General features: G+C 47.4%; 1 protein-coding gene across 1 annotated transcript; it reads left to right on the top strand.

The window, feature by feature from the left end:
• The first annotated feature begins 1,420 nt into the window (after positions 1-1,420).
• Positions 1,421-22,963, top strand: LOC136639100 (tripartite motif-containing protein 10-like). Its single transcript, XM_066613123.1, has 7 exons — positions 1,421-1,498; positions 14,010-14,461; positions 15,514-15,609; positions 16,044-16,274; positions 17,539-17,562; positions 21,592-21,625; positions 22,446-22,963. Exons 2-7 carry the CDS (start codon positions 14,036-14,038, stop codon positions 22,961-22,963), a joined length of 1,329 nt encoding a protein of 442 aa, XP_066469220.1. The 5' UTR covers positions 1,421-1,498; positions 14,010-14,035.
• Positions 22,964-24,530: the final 1,567 nt, after the last annotated feature.

The raw sequence follows: 24,530 nt of genomic DNA, 5'->3' as shown, positions 1-24,530 counted from the left end.
GTAAAATAGATATGGAGGATATACTGTTTCCCATGCAGCAAATCCCCCCTCTCCACGTCTCTGAAATGGTCCAATGGAAAGGCAAAAGCCAATACGGTTGGTTCCAGCGGCGTCGCAGGAGTTGCCAGAATGTGACTGTGTTCAGCCATGAACTGCCTCAGGGACTCCGGCTCCGGATTTTGCCTCGAGGTTGACTCCTGAAGCCTTTTCCATAACTGGATGTAGCCACAGGGCAGTGGAGGTTTGGGATCAGAGTTTTCCTTCTCTCAGATGAGCTGCCTTCCCAGGCTATTTTATTTATACATTGTTCCCCAAGTTTAAGGAAACGTAGAATATCTATGGACAGGATTTAAGACAGTTGGAAGAAAACCTGAAATGTTTCTTGCTGGTTGGTTACATTCTTTTCCTCCAGTTCATTCATGAATGTTGATCTCTTGATCCAGAATGGGTGACTCATCTGTGAATGTGTGAACAGATCCCATGGAAAAACCTTGCTTGTGAAACAATGTGGAGGTTGTGTCTATGCAGTATTTCAACTGAGATTTGCATTCACACAGGCAAATAATCACTTCGTGCTACTTCAGCCAACTGGGTTCTCTGCACTTGCCCTGGATGTTCCAGGGATCTTCCTGCTCTGATGAAAAACACACCGGCAGAACCGGGGGGGGGGGGGCAGGGGGGTAGGATTGGGATCTAAGGTTGCCACTCTAAACTCAGTTACTAGAGAGTAGACCCCACTGAAGAAGAGTAGACCCCACTGTGTAGAGGCTTGTGCTATAGTCAGCTGAGCATAGCTAGGAACTGCTCTTATGCATCATAAGAGTTCATATAGCTTACATTTTAAATCTGCAAAATAAGAGCAACTGACTGTACCTCCAGCATCTTGTTGATCTTGACGCTCTGTAATGCCCTTTCCCCCATGTTCCTCTATCTCCCTGTGCTTGGCCAAGTGAGGTGAACACTATATTAGAAATGTAACATCACTATCCTGTACTCAGAAGTAAGTCCCCCTGAGTTCAACAGGACTTACTCTGAGGTAACTGTTTATAGGATTGCAGCATCAGTGACCTTTGTAGGTAACACAGATGGGCTTCCCAGTCCTTTCATGGATGTCCTGGCTGAGAAACAGATGAGTCTTTTCAGTGCTTGGTTTTTCTGTGAACTATGTACACTTTAGAGAGGGAATTGACCACAAAACAAACTCTGCGCAGGTACGAAACCTCACCCAAATCTACCCTGGGTCTCATTGGCAGGGCTGGGATTTTATTCTTCCCGACCAGACTTTGGACTCATAAATCTATTGCCCATGCTAGGAAATGCTACCGATCAGTTATGAAGTGGCTTGTGCTAACTAACTGGTACACTGATGTTCATTGGCAGGAGTGATTAAGGAGTGGCATCTCTTTCCAGCTCTTTCTCCCAGAAGAAGCCAAAGGAAGCCCAAAAGGTGTGGGGTGTCAGCCACCGGGAGACTGAAGTTGGACTCGTTGCCGTAAAAGTAAGAACCTGACTTACCCTCTGTATGCCAGTAACAAAGAAGGGAGAGAATGATCCAGGATTTATGGGCAGAGGAGGTGGACTGAAGAGTGTGAAATGCAGAGAGGGTTGGACCCAGTGCATGGGACAGAGAGTCTTGGTAAGATGTTTTTGCTCTCAGTTCTCACAGTAACTTCTTCAGTTAAGTCACGTGCTGAATTCTGGCAAAGTATATTCTTTGCCTTTAGTTTAATCTTCTAAGAGGCGGCCAGTGGTCTTCAATACTTTTCATGCCACATCCCCAAGGAATGAATGAATGAATATGAGGCCGGCAACCCACCACAAAGAGGCAAGCCCCTCACCTTCCAACCTTGTGCCACTTCCAGTCCATTCTCCCACCAGGCACTCGGTTCCACACCATCTTCTGCACTGCCTGAGGTCAGGGTTGTAGAAGGTGGCCATTGCCAGGATTGCAAGTGTGAGCCCAGCATTTAACAAGCTGCTTCTCTGGTTCTTCTTCTGGGGCTGTGGTACCTTTACCTGCAGTGAGGCAGCCACCCGCTTTGGCCATCTCCTTGGAGCAGCCCCGTGACCCGAAACAAAGCCAATGGCTGCCACAACCCCCATATGAGGTTTTGCGATCCCATTGGGGTTGCTACCCACAGGTTAAAGAACACTGGTACAGTGAAGAACACTGGTACAGTGGGGGAACATTTGTCCCCCACCGCACCACTTTGCATGGTCCACCTATTGAAAGTACCACTGGAAGTGATGTCATCACCAGTTACTTCTGGGTTGGGAGAGCTGATGGGATGCAACAAATACCAATAAGAGTGGGCAAGAGGGCACCAGTGACACTTAGAGGAGGGCTTCTTCAAATGTGCAAAAAGCGTGTTATGGAACTCTGCCCACTGATCCAAGTGTCTTACCACATTACATTGCTAGTCTCGCTGTTGGGTGGTTGTTTGGCTTGTGGTTCCAGGCATACCACTTGTCATCACCTCAGGTACTGCCAGTGGAATGTGTACCACTGGTTGGAAAACCCTGATATAGAGGATCGAGTGCTGGACTTGAGGTTCCCGTCCCCAGTCAGACATGAAGCTCCCTGGCTGACCCTTTGTTTCTGCTTAGTCCTCACTGGGCTACTGTGAGGATAAAAGTGTAAAGGATGATCCTGCAGTATCTTTCTTTCTTTCATGAATTTATGTGAAGTTGAGGAGGGCAGGGCTGTAGCCAGCAGTCCTTGCTAAGTGGGGCTGACCCATTTCTAGATGGAGCTTTCGTGGCACACATGAAAGGCTGAGGGTGACAGAAAAGACACCAAAGTGGATAGCAGCTGTTCTTGGATAAAAATGTCATAGGACTCAATCCATGGAGTCTTCATCAGCCATGGCCTCAGCCTCACTATCCATGGATGTAGAAGAAGAAGTGTCCCACAGCAGCGGACCTCCCCAGCCCTGCATGTGGGGCAAAGGTCTGCGATGGCGCCCCGTGGGCTGTTGCTGCCCCGTGCAAAAATCCACTCCCCCCCACACACACACTCACCTGAGGCACATGGAGCTTCAAGCAACCTGGAGCTGCGTCAGGGAAGCCTCTCTGAGGCTTCCCAAGGCTATAAACTGTTCTTCAGGGAAGCCACAAGCACAGTTTTTGACCCTGTCAGGAGCCTCAGAGAGGATTCTGCGGGGTCCTTGAGGCTCGCACCTGGGGCATTTGCCCCATCAGACTTAATGGCAGGTCTGCAACTGGTGTCCCATCTGCATGAATAATAAATCTTGGATAATATGCATTATAGGAGGTTAACATAGTCATACGCCCCAAACTCCATCTTTAGATTTTACAGACTGAAACGAGCCCCTTCCCCATCCTTTTTCTTTCTGTATGTGGTCATTTCACCCTGCAGCAAAACAGTGTCACATGCAGGGCTGGCCCATCCATGTGGCCAACTAAAGCTGTTGTATGAGGCATCGAGTTAATGGGCAAGGGACTCTTCTCTGCTCACCTTCTGCCTCTCCTCCTCTTTCCATCCCCTTGATTGGAAAAGGAAGAGGGGACAGAGAAGAAGGGAAATGTAGGGGAGGAGAGTGCTGAGCAAAGACCTTAGTGAGTGAGAGGAGCAGGGGAAGAGGGGAAGCAAGCTGGATCAGGAACCAAATCAGAACTGGAGCGCGTGCGCGCATGTGTGTGTGTGTGTATGTGTGTAAGGGGGGGTACAATCCAGACCCCAGGATAGGCCAGCACCTTATGGTTTTTTTGCACCATTGAGTGAGGAGGGAGGCCAATGACCAGATGTGCACCAACCTCTGGAAACTGACCCAAGCCCTGTGAGGCAGGCGCAACATGTAAGGCCACGCAAACAGAGTCAGCGTGGGGCTTGGAGAGGGGGAGAGCAGGAAGAAGGTGTTCCAGGTCAGGGGGAGGGTGGGCGGTGGGAAGGCCCATGGGCGGGCCACAGCCAAGCCCGGGTGTGGGGTCAGGATCCAACACTTGCGACAGATCCAAACACTAGTCCCAGGCAACCCAGAGCTGCTCCAAGTTGCTCATATCTGTACCACCTCTTTAGGTGGCACCAGAGGTGTATCTAGGAAAAGGGGTGTCCATGGCAAGTACTGAAATTGCGCCCCTATCAAAACACCTGAAACTTTTGATAATGTGACCATAATATCAAAATACAAGTCAAGCTCTTTAAACTGTGAGTTCACACAAACTAATTGCAGTTCCTCTTCCACCACCTTGGTGATGTTGCCCCTTCCAGGGCCAGGAGCCTTTACTGCATACTGAACGCATTTTACTGTTTAAAATGCACATTATGCTTTGTCTATGGCAGCTTCATATGTTCCAAATACAGTGCTTTTTTTGTAAAAAAAACAAAAACAAAAAACAGGTACAGGAACTTATGACTTGTTAATCATTTATTTATTTATTTATTTATTTTTAAATTTATTTAAAAATAAAATATTTTATTTTTTTATATATAATATGTATATATAAATATATAAAATATTTTTTTATTTAAAATAAAATAAATCTTTTATTTATTTATTTATTCATCTCATTTCTCTCTCTTTAAATCCCCATTCCCCAACTACTTAAGAACTAGAAAATGAGGGGAGATCTTCAAGAGAGAAGAACAAAAAGAGACGGACCACCTCGGGAGCACACACCAAGGATTATATCACGGCTTGTTGCATGTATTTGCAAATATGTAACAACCAAAAAAATTAATTAAAACTTTTAAAACATTTAATAAATATTGGTTAAAACAATTGATGAAGGCAAAATATAAAAAATGATTACATTACATCACTCTACAGATTTGTTTGAACCCAAATCAATTAGCACACAGGGGAGAGGGGGCACAAAAGATGGGTTAATTAATTGATTAATAAACAAGTTATGGATCAAAAATCATGTGGTCACATACCCTCTGTTGGCTCAAGACATTGAAACATGATTGGTGCAAAAAAAAAAAGAGAAATATGTGATCAGATAACAATGAATGTGCAATATAAGCACACAAAGGGGGGAGCAGAAGAATAAACACAAAAGATGAATTGTAAAATAGATAAATTATATAATACCAGAATATAATCTATTTTACAACTTATCTTGAACCAATAGAGGGTGTGTGACCACATGATTTTTGATTCATAACTTCATAACTTAATCAATTCATTAACCCATCTTTGATGGATTATTCCTCCAAACTCTGATTTTAGTGATTTTGAAAACTTGTAGAGTCACACACACACACACACACACACACACACACACACACACACACCGTGTCAACTGACTGACACCTTATTGCAGCAGTTCTCAAACTCTGAGCACTGGGACCCACTTTTTAGAATGACAATATGTCCAGGACCCATTGGAAGTGATGTCACTGCTGGAAGTGACATCATCAAGCAAATTAAAATAAAAAATTATAAATAATTAAATTGAAATAAAAGAAATAATTAAACATCAACCCCCTGGCGCGTCACCTGGTGCAGCCCGCACCCCCTGCACCCACCTAGCGATGCCAGTGGGAAAAATGTTCCCTTACCTTGAGGAGGTCTCTATGACTGCCTCCCCACCACAGGATGAAGCACACACCCCATTTTCCAGCTGCACTAGAAAATTGGATAGGATTGGGCCCTAACTCTGCAGCTTCTACAAGCACCCAAATGAGAAACAGACACTGCACAGGATGACAGAAATTAACCCCTCATTAGCATCCCTGCAAGAAACCAAATCAGTAGCCTACACTCCCTTAATATCTAGAACTGCAGAATTAAAAAAAAAAAAAAAAACCTTCCACAAAAGAAGGTTTGCGGAAAGTTTGGGCAGGAGGTCTGGTCTAGAGGGTAGAGCCTCCATTTGCCTGAAGATAACATCCACAGGTCGCCAGTTCGAGGCCACCAGCACCGTGCGACCTTGAAGCAGCTGACAAGCTGAGCTGAGTTATTCCATTTGCTCTGAGTGTGGGAGGATGGAGGCCAGAATGTGAAACCAGATCAGAAAGAAACATCTGTAATGTTGTGGTTCTTGAAAGACAGAACCTTCTTTCAATTGTAAAAATCCCTACAGGGATTTAATCAGCCTGCCTATGTAAACCACCTTGAATAAAGTCTGAGGAGAAATCTGATGACCAAGAAAGGCAGTATATAAATACCTGTAAAAAAAAAAAAAAGATTACACTTTTGAGTTTGTGAATAACCACATACTGAAAAGTCAGTTCCCTGTCTACAATATCTACTGCTACTCATGTAGCAGTCCCATGTCTACTCAGAAGTAAGTCCCATTATAGTCAATGGGGCTCACTCGCAGGTAATTGTGGATAGGATTGCTATTTGGTGTGTTCTTTCAGCTTCTTGTTGGACCAGACTCTCTTTGTGAGTCTGGAGAGTCTGGTCCAAAAAGAAGCTGACGGAACATACCAAGATCCAGGTCTACAGAGCTTGCGCCTTGAGTACACTTCTGTACTGCAGCAAGTCATGGACTCTTCGCTCACAACAGGAGAAGAAGCTGAACGCTTTCCACATACGCTGCCTCCGATGCATCCTCGGTATCACCTGGCAGGACAAAGTTCCAAACAACCCAGTCCTGGAATGAGCTGGAATCTCCAGCATGTATACACTGCTGAAACAGAGATGCCTGTGTTGGCTTGGTGATGTCGTGAGAATGGGCGATGGTTGGATCCCAAAGGATCTCCTCTATGGAGAACTTGTGCAGGGAAAGCGCCCTATGGGTAGACCACAGCTGTGATACAAGGATATCTGCAAGAGGGATCTGAAGGCCTTAGGAGTGGACCTCAACGGGTGGGAAACCCTGGCCTCTGAGCGGCCCACTTGGAGGCAGGCTGTGCAGCATGGCCTTTCCCAGTTTGAAGAGACACTTTGCCAGCAGTCTGAGGCAAAGAGGCAAAGAAGGAAGGCCCATAGCCAGGGAGACAGAACAGGGACACACTACACTTGCTCCCAGTGTGGAAGGGATTGTCACTCCCGAATCGGCCTTTTCAGCCACACTAGACACTGTGCCAGAACCACCATTCAGAGCACGATACCATAGTCTTTCAAGACTGAAGGTTGCCAACAACAACAAGATAGCAATTTGAGGAGATGGGGAAATTACTATTTTCTGCCAAGATCACTTAGCATTATATATAACAAGTCACAGTTTATTTGGTTTATATAATGAGCCCTTGGTTTATTTGATGTCTTGATTTCAGGATGGGAACTTTTGTTGTCAGAGGATACATGGTAGAACCAAGGATTCAGCTTGGTGAGCCACCTGAGATTTTGTGGGATCAAGACTCTGAACCCCTCCCTTCACAAGGGGCCAGAATATCCTCACTGGTCTTAAAAAAAAAAAAAAAAAAGATTCACTCAGGTAGTTGTCACAGTGTGGGAGTATAATGTTGACTGCGGGACCACCTTCTGCATGTTAGAAAAAGGATCTAAGACAGGGGTGCTCAGTATGTCGATCGCGATCTACCAGTCGATCTTGAGGCAAAATGAGTCGATCGCGGAGCCCTGTCTCTCCAAACTGGTGCGGGAGAGGCAGCGCTGCGGAGGCGAGGAGCGAGGTGAGCGGCCGTGGCCTCTGCGCAGCCCTCCCCGGGGGCACCTTGTTAGAGCCTCAGCCACAGTCCCTGCATCGGGGGCTGCTCTTGTAATGCGGGGGCATTCTGCAGCAGGACTGCCCTCTGCCTGGCCCCCTTTTGTGGAGGCAGAGAGCAGAGGCGAGGCTGGTCTGAGAAGGGGGGGGAGGGCGCCTTATTAGAGCCAGAGCCGCGTCAGGGGCTGCTCTTGGGCTGCACTACTGGGGCTGACTCCTGAGTAGACAGGCAGAGGAGCTGCTCTCAAGCTGCTCCCCCGTCCATGCATCCCTGGGATGAAGCACCCTTGACTCTGCTGGGGCTGACTCCTGAGTAGACAGGCAGAGCAGTCGCTCTCCTGTCCATGCATCCCTGGGATGAAGCCACAACCTTAAAAGGGGCTGACCCAGGAGGAGAGCGAGCAGTGCTGGGTGAGGAAAGGGGCCACGGAGCAGCTGGGCAATGCGGGGAGGTGGAATGAGGAAGGCTGCGCTGCTGTAACCAACCAGGAGGCCTCTTCCTGCTAGTGGGGGAGGGCAGTGGAGGAGGGTAAGCATAGATCCAGGTCTTTTGGGGTCACATTGGCAGCCCAGCACTTCTTCCAGGCTTTTTCTATGAGCCACCTAGTGTTGGGGGGGTGAAGTGGCTCTTCCTCCCCCCCCTTAGCTAAGACCTCCTGATCTGCCCTGCTTCTCCTTTGCACTCCTGTACGTACTTACCTGGGAGTAAGACCCATTACACACAATGGGACTTACTTCTGAGTAGACCTGCTCAGTGACCTTTAGGCTCCTTTGTTGGGCCCCTTGTTTTCCAGCCAAGGAGCCCTCCTTCTGGAGTCTTGTCCCCAAACCCCCATCAGCCAGTTTTTTTTGTTTTTGTTTTTGTTTTCAAAGCTGCAGAGCTGATCTGCCACTCTGGTGCTTTAAACATCCTGGTGCAGAGAGTGATGTTGAGTCACTGAGCAGGCCTACTCAGAAGCAAGTCCCATTGTGTTCAATGGGTCTTACTCCCAGGTAAGTGTGCACAGGAGTGCAGCCTAAAAGTTGCTGAGCAGGTCTACTGATGGGCAGATTTTAAATGGTTAAAGTCTCTTCTTTGAGAAAAATAACTGAAATTGGAGCCAAGAGAATAAGAACATAACAACATAAGAAGAGCCCCGCTGGATAAGGCCATAGGCCCATCTAGTCCACCTTCCTGTATCTCACAGCGGCCCACCAAATGCCCCAGGGAGCACACCAGATAACAAGAGACCTGCCTCCTGGTGCCCTCCCTTGCATTGGCATTCTGACATAGCCCATTTCTAAAATCAGGAGGTTGCACATACACATCATGGCTTGTAATCCATAATGGATTTTTCCTCCAGAAACTTATCCAATCCCCTTTTAAAGGCATCCAGATCAGATGCTGTCACCACATCCTGCGGCAAGGAGTTCCACAGACTGACCTTAGTAGTTGGTAACCTTCAGTCTCGAAAGACTATGGTATCGCACTCTGAATGGTGGTTCTGGCACAGCGTCTAGTGTGGCTGAAAAGGCCGATTCAGGAGTGACAATCCCGTCCACACTGGGAGCAAGTGCAGTCTGTCCCTGGTCTGTCTCCCTGGCTATGGGCCTTCCTTCTTTGCCTCTTTGCCTCAGTCTGTTGGCCAAGTGTCTCTTCAAACTGGGAAAGGCCATGCTGCACAGCCTGCCTCCAAGCGGGCCGCTCAGAGGCCAGGGTTTCCCACTTGTTGAGGTCCACTCCTAAGGCCTTCCGATCCCTCTTGCAGATGTATCGCAGCTGTGGTCTACCTGTAGGGCGCTTTCCTTACACGAGTTCTCCATAGAGGAGATCCTTTGGGATCTGGCCATCATCCATTCTCACGACATGACCGAGCCAACGCAGGCGTCTCTGTTTCAGTAGTGTATACATGCTAGGGATTCCAGCACATTCCAGGACTGTGTTGTTTGGGACTTTGTTCTGCCAGGTGATGCCGAGGATGCGTCGGAGGCAGCGCATGTGGAAAGCGTTCAGTTTCCTCTCCTGTTGTGAGTGAAGAGTCCATGACTCGCTGCAGTACAGAAGTGTACTCAGGACGCAAGCTCTGTAGACCTGGATCTTGGTATGTTCCGTCAGCTTCTTGCTGGACCAGACTCTCTTTGTGAGTCTGGAAAACGTGGTAGCTGCTTTACCGATGCGCTTGTTTAGCTCGGTATCGAGAGAAAGAGTGTCGGAGATCATTGAGCCAAGGTACACAAAGTCATGGACAACCTCTAGTTCATGCGCAGAGATTGTAATGCAGGGAGATCTTTGGCAGAGTGGGTAGTGATAGCTGCATCGTCGGCAAAGAGGAAGTCACGCAGACATTTCAGCTGGACTTTGGACTTTGCTCTCAGTCTGGAGAGGTTGAAGAGCTTTCCATCTGATCTGGTCCGGAGATAGATGCCTTCTGTTGCAGTTCCAAAGGCATGCTTCAGCAGGACAGCGAAGAAAATCCCAAACAAGGTTGGTGCAAGAACACAGACCTGCTTCACTCCGCTTCAGATGTCAAAGGGGTCTGATGTGGAGCCATCGAAGACAACAGTGCCCTTCATGTCCTTGTGGAAGGATCTGATGATGCTGAGGAGCCTGGGTGGACATCCGATCTTGGGGAGACTCTTGAAGAGGCCGTCCCTGCTGACCAGGTCGAAAGCCTTCGACCTATGAGATCCATGTGTGGGGTTTAGGGTGAAAACCAACAAGCAGATCGACAACTCTGTACCATGCAACAGAAAACAGAAAACTCCTGCCCTAAAGCTGGGCACCTGGAACGTAAGGACAATGACACCTGGCTTCTCTGATGACCTGCAAGAAATAGACGACACACACAAAACAGCTGTCATCGACATGGAGCTGAGCAGACTGCAGATGGACATCGTCGCCCTTCAAGAGAGGAGGCTGCCAGATTCCGGATCTGTCAAGGAGAGAAATTTCTCATTTTTCTGGCAGGGAAAACCACCAAACAAAACCAGGAACGTGGTGTTGCTTTTGTGGTCAGAAATACCCTGCTGGAATCCATCATCCCACCTACTGTGGGAAGTGGAAGAATTTTGTCCCTGCAGCTCCAGTCATCAGCAGGACCTGTCACTCTCATCAGTGCTTATGCACCAACTCTGTCATCTCCAGCAGAAGCCAAAGACAAATTCTATGATGACCTGGCCAGCACTATCAAGAAGATCCCCGTAAAAGAGCCATTGTTCATCATTGGCGATTTCAGTGCTAGAGTTGGTACTGATAACAGTTCATGGCCCACTTGCTTAGGTCAGTTCGGCACTGGGAAGATGAACGAAAATGGCCAACACCTGCTAGAGTTTTGCTGTCATCACGGTCTCTGTGTCAGCAACACGTTCTTCAACACAAAGCCCCAACATAGAGGCTCTTGGAGACACCCAAGATCAAAGCACTGGCACCAGCTCGACTGATTCTTACCAGACGCTCCAGACTTCCCAGCATCAAGATCACACGCAGCTATCAGGGTGCTGCCTGTGACACCGACCACTCCCTGGTGTGCAGCAGAGTGAACCTGCAAACAAAGTGACTGTACCACACGAAAAAGGAAGGAAGACCTTGCATTGATACCACCAAGACCCGGGATCAGAGAAAAGTGGAGGAATTTACACGAGCGCTTGAGGAATCTCTTCCAGGCCCGGCCGACGCAAATGCATCCAACAGATGGGAACATTTCAAGAATGCCGTTTACAACAACACCTTGTCCATATTTGGCAAGAAGACCAACAAGACGGCAGACTGGTTTGAAGCCCACTCTGAGGAGTTGACACCAGTCATTGAGGAAAAGAGGAGAGCTCAAGCAGCATACAAGGCCTGTCCCAGTGAGCGCAAACTGCAGGTCCTCCGAGCTGCTCGCAGGAAAGTCCAACAGACTGCCAGGAGATGTGCTAACGACTACTGGCTCCAGCTCTGTTCCGAGATACAGATAGCAGCTGACACGGGCAACATCAAGGGGATGTATGATGGTATCAAGCAGGCCCTAGGTCCAACACAGAAGAAAATTGCCCCTCTGAAGTCTGCCGCAGGCAAGGTCATCCAGGATCGGGCGCAGCAGATGGAACGCTGGGTGCAGCACTACTCTGAGCTATATTCCAGAGAAAATGTAGTCACCGAAGAAGCGCTGAACAACATTGAGTGCCTGCCTGTGCTGGAGGAGCTTGACAGTGAACCAACCCTAGAAGTACTTCACGTGGCCCTGATAAATAGTATGTCTAACGCTATGGACCCAAACACTTTTAACTTGTAAATAAATTTAAGGGTACCCGCTGGAATGGGGAGCAAAATTGGGAGAAAAGGGAGTGTCGTGCAGGGCATCTGATGGAACCCACACAGCAAAGCCATGGAGGCCAGAGGTTCAACTGGGAGCCCTGGTCTACCTGGCAGGTAGAACAGGGCTCCAAGCCCAGGTGGGAGTCCAGGTCTATCTGCTTAGTTGACCTGTCCTCTGGAGTTAAGCTAGTGCTCATCCCCCCCCCCAACACAAACTCTGGATCTGCCCCTGCATGTCACCTGGGGGGAAATATGCCTCTAGGTGGTGCAGATGCAAGTAGTTGTGGTGTTATCGGAGGTAAAGGGAATGAATTCCCCTTGCCCCAAGCCTAGCCGCAGGCAGCCCCAACCCTGCTCTGGACGCAACGCAGGGGGTTAGGATTTGGTTGTAAGACATATATAATCACACATGTGATGGACCGAGTAAATGCTTTTCTCTCTTGGACAACTCCAGAACCAAGGGACAACTGCTAACAAAGACAGGCTGCAGTCAGAACAGAAGAAAGGACATATTTCTTTACCATGTGAATAATTCATCTAAGGAACTCCTTGTGCCAGGATGCTGTGATGACAGCTGGTCTAGGTGTCTTTGAAAGGGGATTGATGTAGGAAAAGTCCACTGCAGGGTACAAGCCATGAGAACTATACACAACTTCAGTGTTTTAGAGGCAGCCTCCCTCTGAAATAACAGATGCAAGGGAGTGGCAACAGGATAGAGCAGGGGTCTCCTAACTTCTCAGTACAAGGTCCACATCATACCCACATTGTATATTTTGTACATTCACACAGGTTGTAAAAGATCAATTTTATAAATGAATGCATGTAATTTAAATGAATGAATAAGTTTTATTTGAGTGTTGTTTTTTTGTCATCAGCATGGTATGATTCAGAACAAAAGAGAAATGTGACAATTACAAAGAAACTTAAACTCAGAAATGATATAAAATCAGTAAAAATGTTAAACATTAGCAAATGCTCTGACCAAAAAGACAAATTGCTGAGGGCCCCCATATCCAGCCCACAGTTTGGGCCCCCAGGGATACAGATATCCTGTTGTCTTTTTGCTCCCTGAGGCATCTGGTAGGCCACTGTCAGTTAAGGAAACCTGGACTAGATGGGCCTTTGTCCTGATTCATCAGGCTGCCTCTGCCACCTCTGCACAGTATCTGAGAATGGATCTCCTTACTGTGCTTCCTATGCAGTTTTGTCAAACACAGACATGCAAGACTTCTGCTTTTATTAAATGGGATGGCATGAATGAAGGAGTTCCTTTGTTTGCTTTCTCCCTGTAAATAAAATTGGTGGTGGTGGTGGTGGTGGTAGTAGCCTCCCTCTGAAATGCCAGATACAAGGGAGTGGCCGCAGAATAGAGCTATCTTGTTATTTTTATTTTTTTTTTGCCTGAGGCATCTGATGGGCCACTGTGAGATAGAGAAATTGACTGGATGGGCCTTTGGCCTGATTCATCAGGACACCTCTGCCACAGTACCGGGGGGGGGGGGTTTCCTCACTGTGCTTCTTACGCAGCACAGTGTCAAATGTAGACATGCAAGACTTCTGGATTCATTAAACAGGATGGCATGAATGAAGGAATTCCTTTGTTTGCTCTGTTCCTGTAAATAAAATTGAAAGTCATGGAATCTCCTGAGGTTATTAGTAGAGGTATTTGAAAAAAAAAAAATTTTCACTGATTTTTTCACTGTTATTTTTTTTCACCGATTCCATGATTTGGAAAAATAAAAAAAGGCAGAAAGGGGTGTTATGTGCTTTTATTACGAGTTTTCATTCAAAGTTTGCAATGCTATTAATTTTAACTGCATTAAAATTGTACCAGGTAGATGATATAGCAGCAGATGCGACGACCATGATATTATTTCTAACTGGAAAAGTAATCTATTTTAATTTCTAGAAAATACCTTAAATACCAAATTAGGGTGTTTTCTGTTTTTACTTGGATCTCTTAAACACTAGAATTTGGTGTTTTGTGTTTTTATGTTATCAACAAAAACAAACACTTCTAGTTATTCCACAAACTGGGCACCATGGAAGAAAAGTCACAGATCTTCTGTAATGGGCACTCTGTGAAACAGTCATTCCCCAAGTGGTATTTCTTCTGTCGCTGACCCACACCCACCCTCCTGTCCTTGTACAGGTCTCAAAAGCTGCCTGAATCCATCCATGGAGTCTCCATCACCCATGGCCTCCTCACCAACCACGGATGTAGAAGAAGAAGTAAAGTGTCCTATCTGTAAAGAGTACCTGTCAGACCCAGTGACCCTGGACTGTGGCCACAACTTCTGCAGGGGCTGCATCACCGACTACTGTGAGAAGTGGGAAGATCTGGGGGACTTGGAGTGTCCCCTTTGCAAAGCTAAAATCAAGAGAGGGAATTTCCGGCCAAACTGGCAACTGGCAAATGTAGTAGAAAAAATTAAATGTCTATCATTTAACTTGGGAAAAGAGAATTTATGTGCAAGACACCAGGAAAAACTCCACCTGTTCTGCAAAGAAGATCAGGAGTTGGTGTGTATAATTTGTGAGAGATCCCCAGAGCATCGATCGCATCCAGTCCTGCTTTTGGAAGAGGCTGCCAAGGAATGCAAGGTGAGTGAATACAAATCTACAGGGCTAGTGACAGGTGTAACATGCACCTTGTTTGGAGAGAAACCATTGAGGGAAGGCCTTAAGCCCTGAAACAGGAAAAGGGTTTGCCTGCTCCAGGAGATGAAATGTCTCTAGAAGGAGTCCTCCTGATGTCAGGGTTGGACACAAGGGGAAGATGAAGGGCATTCTTTCCCTTCTCCATCTCAGGAAGGGCTAAACACAGACTGAATTGACTGCTAGTCCCAACTGCAATTTCCTTCTGCTCATGTAAGTACCACTGTCAGATACCTAGACCAGAGACCTGCCTAGAAGGCACTAACATGCAAAGAACAAGCAGATACTCAACTGCTTTCTCATTCTTATGGAGAGTTCTTATGCACCTTTAGATAGTAATTCACCCTCTAGATCAGTGGTTCTCAAGCATTTAGTGTCAGGACCCACTTTTTAGAATGAGAATCTGTCGGGACCCACTGGAAGTGATGTCATCACCAGAAGTGACATCATAAAGCAGGAAAGTTTTTAACAATCCTAGGCTGGAATCATACCCACACTTACCCAGGAGTGACTATCATTGTTAAAAATATACATCTGTATATATCTGTACAGATCTGTAGTATTTTCCTAAATGCAGTCACATAGCAGTCTAATATATTAAAAATAAAATATTGAAATGAATGGGGACCCACCTGAAATGGGTTTGCGACCCACCTAGTGGGTCCCGACCCACAGTTTGAGAAACACTGCTCTAGATCAACGAGTTTCAATCTTTTTCTGCTTATGGCACACTGACCGGGCACTAAAATTGTCAAGGCACACTGTCCGTTTTTGGACAATTGACAAGGCACAGTGCACTGACAGCAGGGGCTCACATCCCCCAGTGGCCCTACAAACAAATGATCCTACCCCAAATTCCCGGGGCGTACCTGCAGATCATCCGCAGCACACCAGTGTGCCATGGCACAGTGGTTGAAAATGGCTGCTCTAGATAGTAACACACACCCCTCCCCCTCCCTGAAAAAGAATCCAAACAGAAACTTTTCTCTTTGCTTCAGGACCAATTGTGTGGCCATCTGGAAGATCTGAGGAAGGAGAGAGAGAGAATTCTGGCAAGCCAAGCAGGAACAGAAAAGGAAAGCCAAGACCTGCTCGTAAGTGTCCCTGTTGTATTGGAAGTGAACAACTACTAGAGCCCATATCTGTAAATGAGTAAGATAACAGGAGGAAGAACTAACATGTCCAAAACTCCCCAATCAAGTTCATTAAAGTCCATTTTTAAAGGTGGAGCGTTGTCTGTTTTCTGCTGCTCACAGCTGATTTGATCTTTGCAAAAAGTCAGAAGCTCCCTAATTTGCAGGGCTAGACCTCGAATGAGTCCCAGTGGGTGCACAGCTTCACATTAGGAGAACCGCTCTCTTGCCTATTACCTGGCAGTGGTGATGGTGTGGTGCCGTCTCCCTCCAGCTCCTCTAGAGTCTCTTCCTGCTCTGTTTCCGACTAGAGACTTCCCACAAAATTCCTGTAAAAGCTGACAATATTCCCGACTTTTCTCTCCTATTCTCCTCTTTCCATCTGCTGGTTGCAGGGACAAGTAGAAGAAAAGAAGACAAGCACAGTGGCTGTTTTCAACCGACTACACCAGTTTCTGGAAAAACAAAAGATGCCTCTCCTCTCGCAGTTGGAAGAGCTGGAGAAGGAAATTGCAACCAGGAGAGAGGAGCACATGGCCAGACTCAAGAAGGAACTGTCATCTCTTGAAGGTCTCATCCAGCAGATGGAGGAGAAATGCCAGCAGCCAGCAAGTGAGCTCCTGCAGGTGAGAGGGTGGTAGAAATAGCCCAGGTACATCACCAAGGGAAGGAAAGAAACTGCTCTGTGCTTCCTTGGCCTATATAAGAATGAAGGGACTCTGTGTGTTGCTGACAAAGACCTCTCATGTACAGGAACACCCAAAAGAAATAAGTAAGTTCATTTGATTTCACAGTGACCTGGAGGTTCCAAAGATCCTGGAATCTATTCCTATGGTTACTTCCAGATCACTGATCTCTCCCCCAAACTCTGCTCAATTCTGTCCTGCTGCCCTCAACCCCCACTAATGGGCTTCTGTGGTAATCCACTGCAACCTCGTTGTCCAGTCTGGTGGCTGTGCAAGAAAAGAGAGATCCAGGGCATCTGGAATGCATATGCTGGAAGCCTGATAATGGAAGCCTGGGCATGCCCCAGTCAACCCCTGAGGTTGACTGAGATGAGAGTGAATGGGACGCATGGTCCAGAGCAACTCCCCTGGACTCCTGGTCAGCAAAGGATTTAAAAGAGGAGGTCATATCTTCAACTGAGCAAGGGGGCAGGACATGAAATGGGAGCAATGTCATCTCCACACTTCAGCAAAAGATGCCTTTGGTCTCTCTCTCATACTTGGTTTCAACAACACCAAGAGAAGCTCCAGCAGAGCCGTCCCCTCAGTGGTATTCCTAGCCTGGAGGTGCTGGACTCCATACCTGCTGCCTCTCCAAGTCACACCTGGGACTTCTCTGGAAGTGAAGGTGATTTTCAACACTTAGAAGGCTGTGTGTGATTTCCCTGACCCTCAAACACCTCTAAGGGGAGGCTCTCAGGGCAGCATTCAGATCTGCGCACACTGATACTGTTGGTGGCTGACTGAGTACTGTGGGGAGGACACAGTGGGTAGAGTAAATGGTGACATTGTGACAACCCCCCAAACCTGCCGCCTGAGGCATTTAACCCCCTCACCCTCCCTCAGGTACACCTCTGCCTCCCCTTCTGTTTTACATTGATTGGGATCCCAGGCTGTGGGTAGAAGTCAGGGTGTTAGCTGGGTCTGATAATAGAACAGAAGGTGTGAGACAGAATTGATAGATCAGGACAAGCACAAGAAAATATTTCTTTACCCAGCATATGATTATTCTGTGGAGCTGCATCCTCAGTCTTGAGTGGAGCATGCAAGATGGATTACTGTCAACTGGACAGTGTAGGGATAGAGAGGATCTCTATGCAGGGTCTGAAAAGACTGACTTGCCAGTGACAGGCACTGAGGTTTTTCCTTTTCCTTTTTTCCCCAGGATATTAGAATGACCTTGCAGAGGTAGGTGAATCCCACTCATTTCTCTTCTTGTCACCTGATGCTGGGAATGGTCTGGGAAAAACGTGGCTCTTTCGTGGCTCTTGGGGAGAAAATGCAGTGTTCCCCACCCTCCAGTGTTCCACTTAGGTCCTCTCTTTAAAACTTTCCATTTGCACATCGTCAGGACTGCCAGACCTCTGTGCCCTTCCTTCAGCTACACAGGTGCTTCTGTACCTGCCATATTTTATATCCATTTACACTGCCATAGGTAGCGAACTCTCCTCCCCAGAGCACTCTGCCCGTTACCTGTACCTCCAGGCTTTCTGCTCTTTTCTTTTCCTCCATACCTTCTTTCTTCTCCAGACAGTAATTCCAGATTGGATGCATTGTGGGATCAGATTTTTTTCCTCTCCACATTAGCTATGAAAAGAAGGAAGCATTTGGGAATCCTGTGGCTTTTCCTCCTGAGCTGACCTGCAGAATTGGGGGATTCTTTGATGTGAAACCCCTTCTGGAGGGTGTCATGGAGCAGTTCCCAGGTAATCAAGAATGATGTGCAAGGATGCAGATGATGGGTGGGTCGGGACAGGACTTGCCATGGTGTAAGGGGCTGAAAGGAATGAGGGGTGGGGGGAGTAACTACTAGAAAATGGGCTCAACAATCTTCAGTGAGTGGAAAACAAAAATATTGTTGGGAAATGGGTGTCATGCACCTGCAAGACACTGGGGGGGGGCAGTGTATTGTCCTGGAATCAGGTGACTTAGAGGCTCCCTGTCTCATGCCTTGACTTTGTCCCCCTCACCTGTGGAAGTGTGTCCCTGATTGGCTTCCTCTTTCCCTCTTGCTCTCTCTCCTCCTGATCTTCCAACATGCAAGACTTCACTTCATAAGCTCTGACCAGTATCATGCAGTCAGCCATTCCTTGAGGCAGGGCTGCCTTCAAGCGAATTGGACCAATTTCTCCCAATCCCGCACCTTAGGTAGCCTAGGACAGCGGTCTTCAAACTTTTCAGCTAGACAGCCACAGTGAATATCTGGCATGGTGTTGAGGGCCAGGGAAAAAAATTTTGAACATAAAATTTAAATAAACACGCTACAGATGGATCTTAGATGAATGAATAAAAGAACGAATGAATAAATGAATGGGTTCAAATTTCCAGGATTTCTTGAAGCACCAACACACTTCACAGAGATAAAGCATACACTCAAGTGGACCCCCATTCCCCCACCTCCCAAGCAGGTTACTTAAATGTAAGGTGCAATCCTAACCCCTTATGTCAGTGCTTTCCAGCACTGGCATAGCAGTGCCAATGGGACGAGTGCTGCATCCTGCAGTTGGGGGGCACTCACAGAGGCCTCCTCAAAGTACGGGAATGTTTGTTCCCTTACCTCAGAGCTGCATTACCCATATGACAGTGCTGGAAAGCACTGACATAAGGGGTTAGGATTGTGCCTGTACAGAAATAAATATCTCAGGACTAGCACATCCACAGGAAACACCTGGAGCATGTTCTGAGGGCCTTCTCAGCCTTCTCAGGCCTTCAGAGGGCACAAAAAGAGGTGTGAGGGAGGCATTTTGGGGTGGGGGGAAGTCAGGTAGCGGGTTTCTGGCATTCCTGGGGGTGGGCGGGCTGGGAGCAGGAGGTGGGTCCAGGACCCAGCAGTTATGCTGAATTCTAGCCCCATTCCCAAGCAGTGTGGCTTCTGCATGGATCTGCACCACCTCGTCAGGTGGTTCAGATCCAAGTAGACCCACTGGGGCTGCTGCAGTGCAGTATGGGGTCAGGGGAAAGGCTTCCCTTTGCCTCAGACTGTGCTGCTTTTGGTCCCAAACTTGTACTGGATACAGTGCAGGCCCGTCGGCCTGCCTGTTTCCACTGCAAGTTAGGATTGCACTGATAGAAGAACAAGGCTTGCTGAGGGAGAATCAGCATGGTTTCTGTAAGGGTAAGTCTTGGCTCACGAGCCTTTTAGAATTCGGTCAACAGGCATATGGATGCAGGAGAACCCATGGACATTATGTATCTGGACTTTCAGAAGGCGTTTGACACGGTCCCTCACCAAAGGCTGCTGAGAAAACTACATTTAGGGAATAAGAGGTCCTCTTATGGTATAGGAACTGGTTGAGAACCAGGAAACAGAAAATGGGTGTCAATGGGCAATATTCACAAGGGAGAGAGGTGGAAAGCAGAGTGTCCCACGTATCTGTCCTGGGAGTGTTGCTTTTCAACTCGTTCATAAATGACCTGGAAAAAAAATTGAGCCAAGTTTGCAGACGACACCAAACTTTTGTGGGTGGTGAAGACCAGAAGGGATTGTAAAGAGCTCCAGAAGGATCTCTCCAAACTGGGGAATGGACAGCAAAATGGCAGATGTGGTTAAATGTAAGTAAATGGACACTGGGTCAAGAAATTCACATTTCACATACAGGCTCCCCAATTACTACTGAGTTCCTTCTGGATTTGCTTATTTCTTTAATTCAGCTTTGCTGTTTTTTGTGTTTTTTTTAAATTGAATACTGGAGTTATTCAAGGATTCTCTGTCTTTCAAAGGTTTGATGACTAAGTGCTGAAGAGAAATGCTGCTTGCCCTGGTTTGAAGTCTCTTCCCCCCCCCCCTCGGGTTTTGACAACCTTTCCAGCACCCACAAGAGAAAGTTGAAGGGAAAGGGAGGATTTGAGAGTGCATGCACCACCCTTTCAAGCAGGTGTTTCAAGCAGGTCAATTGCGGTGCGAAACTGAATGCTGGAAGTCCTCCTGCCTTGGTCTGAGGTCTCCTCCTCCTTTGTGTTCTGTTTAGTGGGGCTGCATTTTATGTACACTTGTTTAGGACTAAGTCTATTAAACCTAGTAAGACCTACTTCTAAGTAAACATGCAGAGGATTACACTACACATTATTTTCAAAGCCATCCTACCTAAGCATGTTTGCTAGGAAGGTTGGCACCACCAGATGCCCGGGGATTTACTTCCAAGAACGCCTACTGAGAATCATATGCATGCATTTGGTTGGAAGTAAGCCCCGTTGTGCTCCAAGGAGAAATATATAAAATTAAAGACTACTTAGATATAAATAAATAAACTTTTTTGATTTTTTTAGTCTCATAAAGCTAGATGGGTCCTGATAGTGTGTCGTTTTAAAAGGAGGGTCCAGGTGCTAAAACGTTTGGGAACCACGGGTCTAGAAATACTTGAGGGGAAACTTACAAAATTAATCGTCTGATCTTGGAAGCTAAGCAGGGTCAGGCCTGGTTAGTACTTGGATGAGAGACCGCCTAGGAATACCGGGTGCTGTAGGCTTATACCATAGTCTTTCGAGACTGAAGGTTTCCAACCAGTAGAATAGAGGAAAGTTCCTTTCCCTCTCACCCAACACCAGAACCAGGGGACTTCCTTTAAACAGCAGTGGATCTCCCCAGCCCCATGCCCAGGGCAAAAGTCCATGATGGTGCCCCATCGTGGGCTGTCGCCACCCCCACGCAAAAATCCCCTCCACTCACCTGAGGCTCACGGAGCCTCGCTTGACCTGAGCCCACGTCAGGGAAACCTCTCTGAGGTTCCCCGACGCTATAAACTATGCTTCTGGAAAACTGGAAGTATAGTTTCTGACCCCTCAGAGAGGCTTCTGTGGGGTCCTAGTGGCTCATGCCTGGGGCATTTGCCCCATCAGACCTAATGGTGGGTTCGCAACTGCCTTTAAAATAGTGATTGGTGAGAGAGTTAGAACAGACAAAAGGAAATATTTCTTTATCCAACCTGTAATAATAATAATAGTAATAATAATAATAGTAATAGTAATAGTAATAATAATAAACTTTATTTGTATCCCGCCCTTCTCCCTGAAAGGGACCCAGGGCGGCTTACAACATGTAAAAAACAATTTTAAAAAGCATGATTTAACACAGATAAAAACATATTTAAAACACATTAACAGAGGCCATAAAAACAGTAGTCAGAATAAAGTCAGAATAAAAAGAGCATAAAACAGCAAAATCATAGAGGGATCCAGTCTGTCAAAAAGAAACTAAAAGATGTATAAAAGTGTTAAAAAGGCCATGGAATCAGAAGGCTTGTTTAAAGAGCAGGGTCTTCAGGCCTCGCCGAAAAAACTCAAGAGAGGGAGCCATTCTCAAGTCAAGGGGAAGGGAGTTCCACAATGTTGGTGCCACTACTGAGAAGGCCCTATTTCTTGCCCCCTCCCACGAACCTCCTTGGGCGGTGGCACTTGTAAAAAGGCCTTCTCTGATGACCTGAGAGGACGAGCCGGATTGTACGGGAGTAGGCGATCTCTAAGATAGCCTGGCCCAGAGCAGTATAGGGCTTTAAAGGTCAAAACCAGCACCTTGAATTGGGCCTGGAAATGAATGGGCAGCCAATGTAGTCCCTGGAGAAGCAGACTGACCGAGTCCACCTAGCTCCAGTGACCACATGGGCCGCCGCATTCTGCACAAGTAATAAACTTGTGGAACTCCTTCCTACCAGATATTGTGATGGAGTCTGGCTTAGATGTTTTTGAAAGGGATAGGAAAATGCAAGAATAATGACACAAGAAAAAGCTTTATTTTCAACCCCTACTTGGCAGAACGGAGGCACCCTCAGTGTCCCTGGGAGTCAGAAATGGGCAGTTCACACCGGGAGTGTCAGGGAAGCGTCAGTCATTTTCTCTCCAGTGTCCACCACAACTTTTGTCAACAGGGGAATACAGGAAGTGTCTTAGGGTTGTTTTGGCTTCTTTTAAGTTGCTTGGAAGGACAGGAAAGGCAGGATATAGATATTTCAGGTAAATAACATACGGGCACAGTTATGAGGAGTATTTATCATTCACTCCATATCTCTGTGGCTCAGAATGAGTCTCATAGCTGATTCTGCTTCTCTTCTCTTTCCTCCTCCCCTTCCACCCCAACAGCAAATGTGACTCTGGATCCAGACACGGTCCATCCCCGACTCGTCCTGTCTGAGGATCGCAGAAGCGTGAGATGGGGATACAGATGTCAAGATCTGCCCAACAATCCGGAGAGATTTGACTATTGGGAGTTTGTGCTGGGCCGTGAGGGCTTCACAGCAGGCAGACACTTCTGGGAAGTCACTGTGGGAGATGAGGGAGCGTGGGCTGTGGGGGTTGCCAGGAAGTCTGTGAGCAGAAAGGGCTGGTTTTTTGTTAATCCTGAGAAAGGGTTTTGGGCTGTGGGGCAGTTTGGAGGTCAGTACAGAGTTGTTAATCCCCCTGCTTTCACTCTCCTGTCCCTGAGCCAGGAGCTCAAGAGGATCCAAGTGACACTAAACTGTACTAAGGGGGAGGTGGACTTTTCTGATGCTGACACAGGCGTCCATATCCACACTTACTCAGGGAACTCCTTCTGTGGAGAGACCCTCCTTCCCTTCTTTTATGTGGATGGTAACGCCCACCTGAGACTCTCTTTGTGAGGAGTTCCATCATCTTCTTCACAGGCTTTGCTGGTTTTTCTCTCCAGACCAGAGCAAGAAATTAAGAGTGATTTAGCAGCCAAAGACTCTTTTCCAGCTCTGCAGAGGCCTCTAAAATATTTCAGGGCGCAATCCTAACCTGCGCTGGAGCAGGCAAGCCAGGAGGCTTGTGCTGCATCCAACGCGGGATTGCAGCGAGCAGCGACTCAGCCACGGGCAAGGGGAAGCTCTTCCCCCTACCCGTGGGTAAGGGCTGCGTGCCCCTATAGGTCTCGTCAGACCTGTGCCACCTCTGGAGGTGGGGCAAGTCTCGCCCCAGGGACAGGGGTTGGGATCCGGCATAACCGCCGGGTCCCAGCCCCGCACCTGGCTCCCCGCATGCCCACCCTCGGGCCCGCCCTCCCCCCACCCAGTAACGCCCCCTCCCCACGCCTACCTTTGCTACTTATGTCCGCGTGCTTGCGCTGACACAAGCAGTGGCGCGGGAGCCAAGGCAGAGGCTTCTGCCTCCGTCTGCGCATCGGCGCATCTGAATGCGCAGAAGCAGCTCCCACCTAAGGAGGTGCAATCGTGTTTTACGGCATGTTTGCGACCCTCCAGGGCCACCTATACCGGTATAACTGCCAGTTAGAATTGCGCCCTTAGTCAGTCATCCAACCTAAATCACATGAAGTCTGCTTTTCCATCTGTGACCCAGAATTCCGTCTTCCCCCTTCAACGTATGTCTTGAAGAGACCATCGCACATTCATGGCAACAAATAGGGGCAGTCTAAAATGATAAAAACAAATAACACAAAATTGGGCTCTAACGCAATATCCTGCTCAATTAACGAAATATCACCAACATATACCTATTAAAATGGCTGCGGAGCATCTGTGGATCGTCCCAAATGCTTTTGACTGTGTTTCTGAGCCCCTGACTCCCTCAGAGCTCTGCTGCTTTCACTGGCTATAGAATCTTCTCAGCATGCTCAGAAGCTGCCAAGGAAAATGCATGGAACCCTATGGAAAGTGAAACCCAGCCACAGTGCATGTTTACTCATGAGTAGGAGACTGTGCCTTGGTCCATTGGAAAGGGCATGCCGAGAGGAATACACCACCACCAGAATGGTCCTGGTCCGATGGACGCAGGCCCCAAAAACACTCCAGAAGGACCTCCCTCCCTCCACACTGATAAATGTTTTGAACCCCATGGAAAGTGAAACTGAGCTACACATTCACGTATATGCACAAGTAAAAATATGTTTAATGGTTCCTTGTTATGTTGGTGTGTTCTTTTCCCCTGTACTTCAAAACCAGTTTGTTTCCATAGCAATTCAACGCTAGGCCCAATTCTGTTGGTTCCAGTTGCTGTCTTCTCAGTGTTTTAATTTGTTCATGTTTGGCAGCATGAGGTTCATTCATTCAGATAGCCTGCAAATCTTAAACAGCTCCTGTAAGTTTAATTGAAGTAGTTGACTATGCAGTTGTGCCCTTCTGGTGTATGTGTACAGACTGAGGCAAAGAAGGAAGGCCTATAGCCAGGGCGATAGAAGAGGGGCAGACTACATTTGCTCCCAGTGTGGAA

The sequence above is a fragment of the Tiliqua scincoides genome, chromosome 2 (genome assembly GCF_035046505.1).
Source record: "Tiliqua scincoides isolate rTilSci1 chromosome 2, rTilSci1.hap2, whole genome shotgun sequence".
Lineage (NCBI taxonomy): Eukaryota > Metazoa > Chordata > Lepidosauria > Squamata > Scincidae > Tiliqua > Tiliqua scincoides.
Note: the sequence above shows the minus strand (reverse complement) of the source record. Positions and strands in the feature narration are given on the sequence as shown.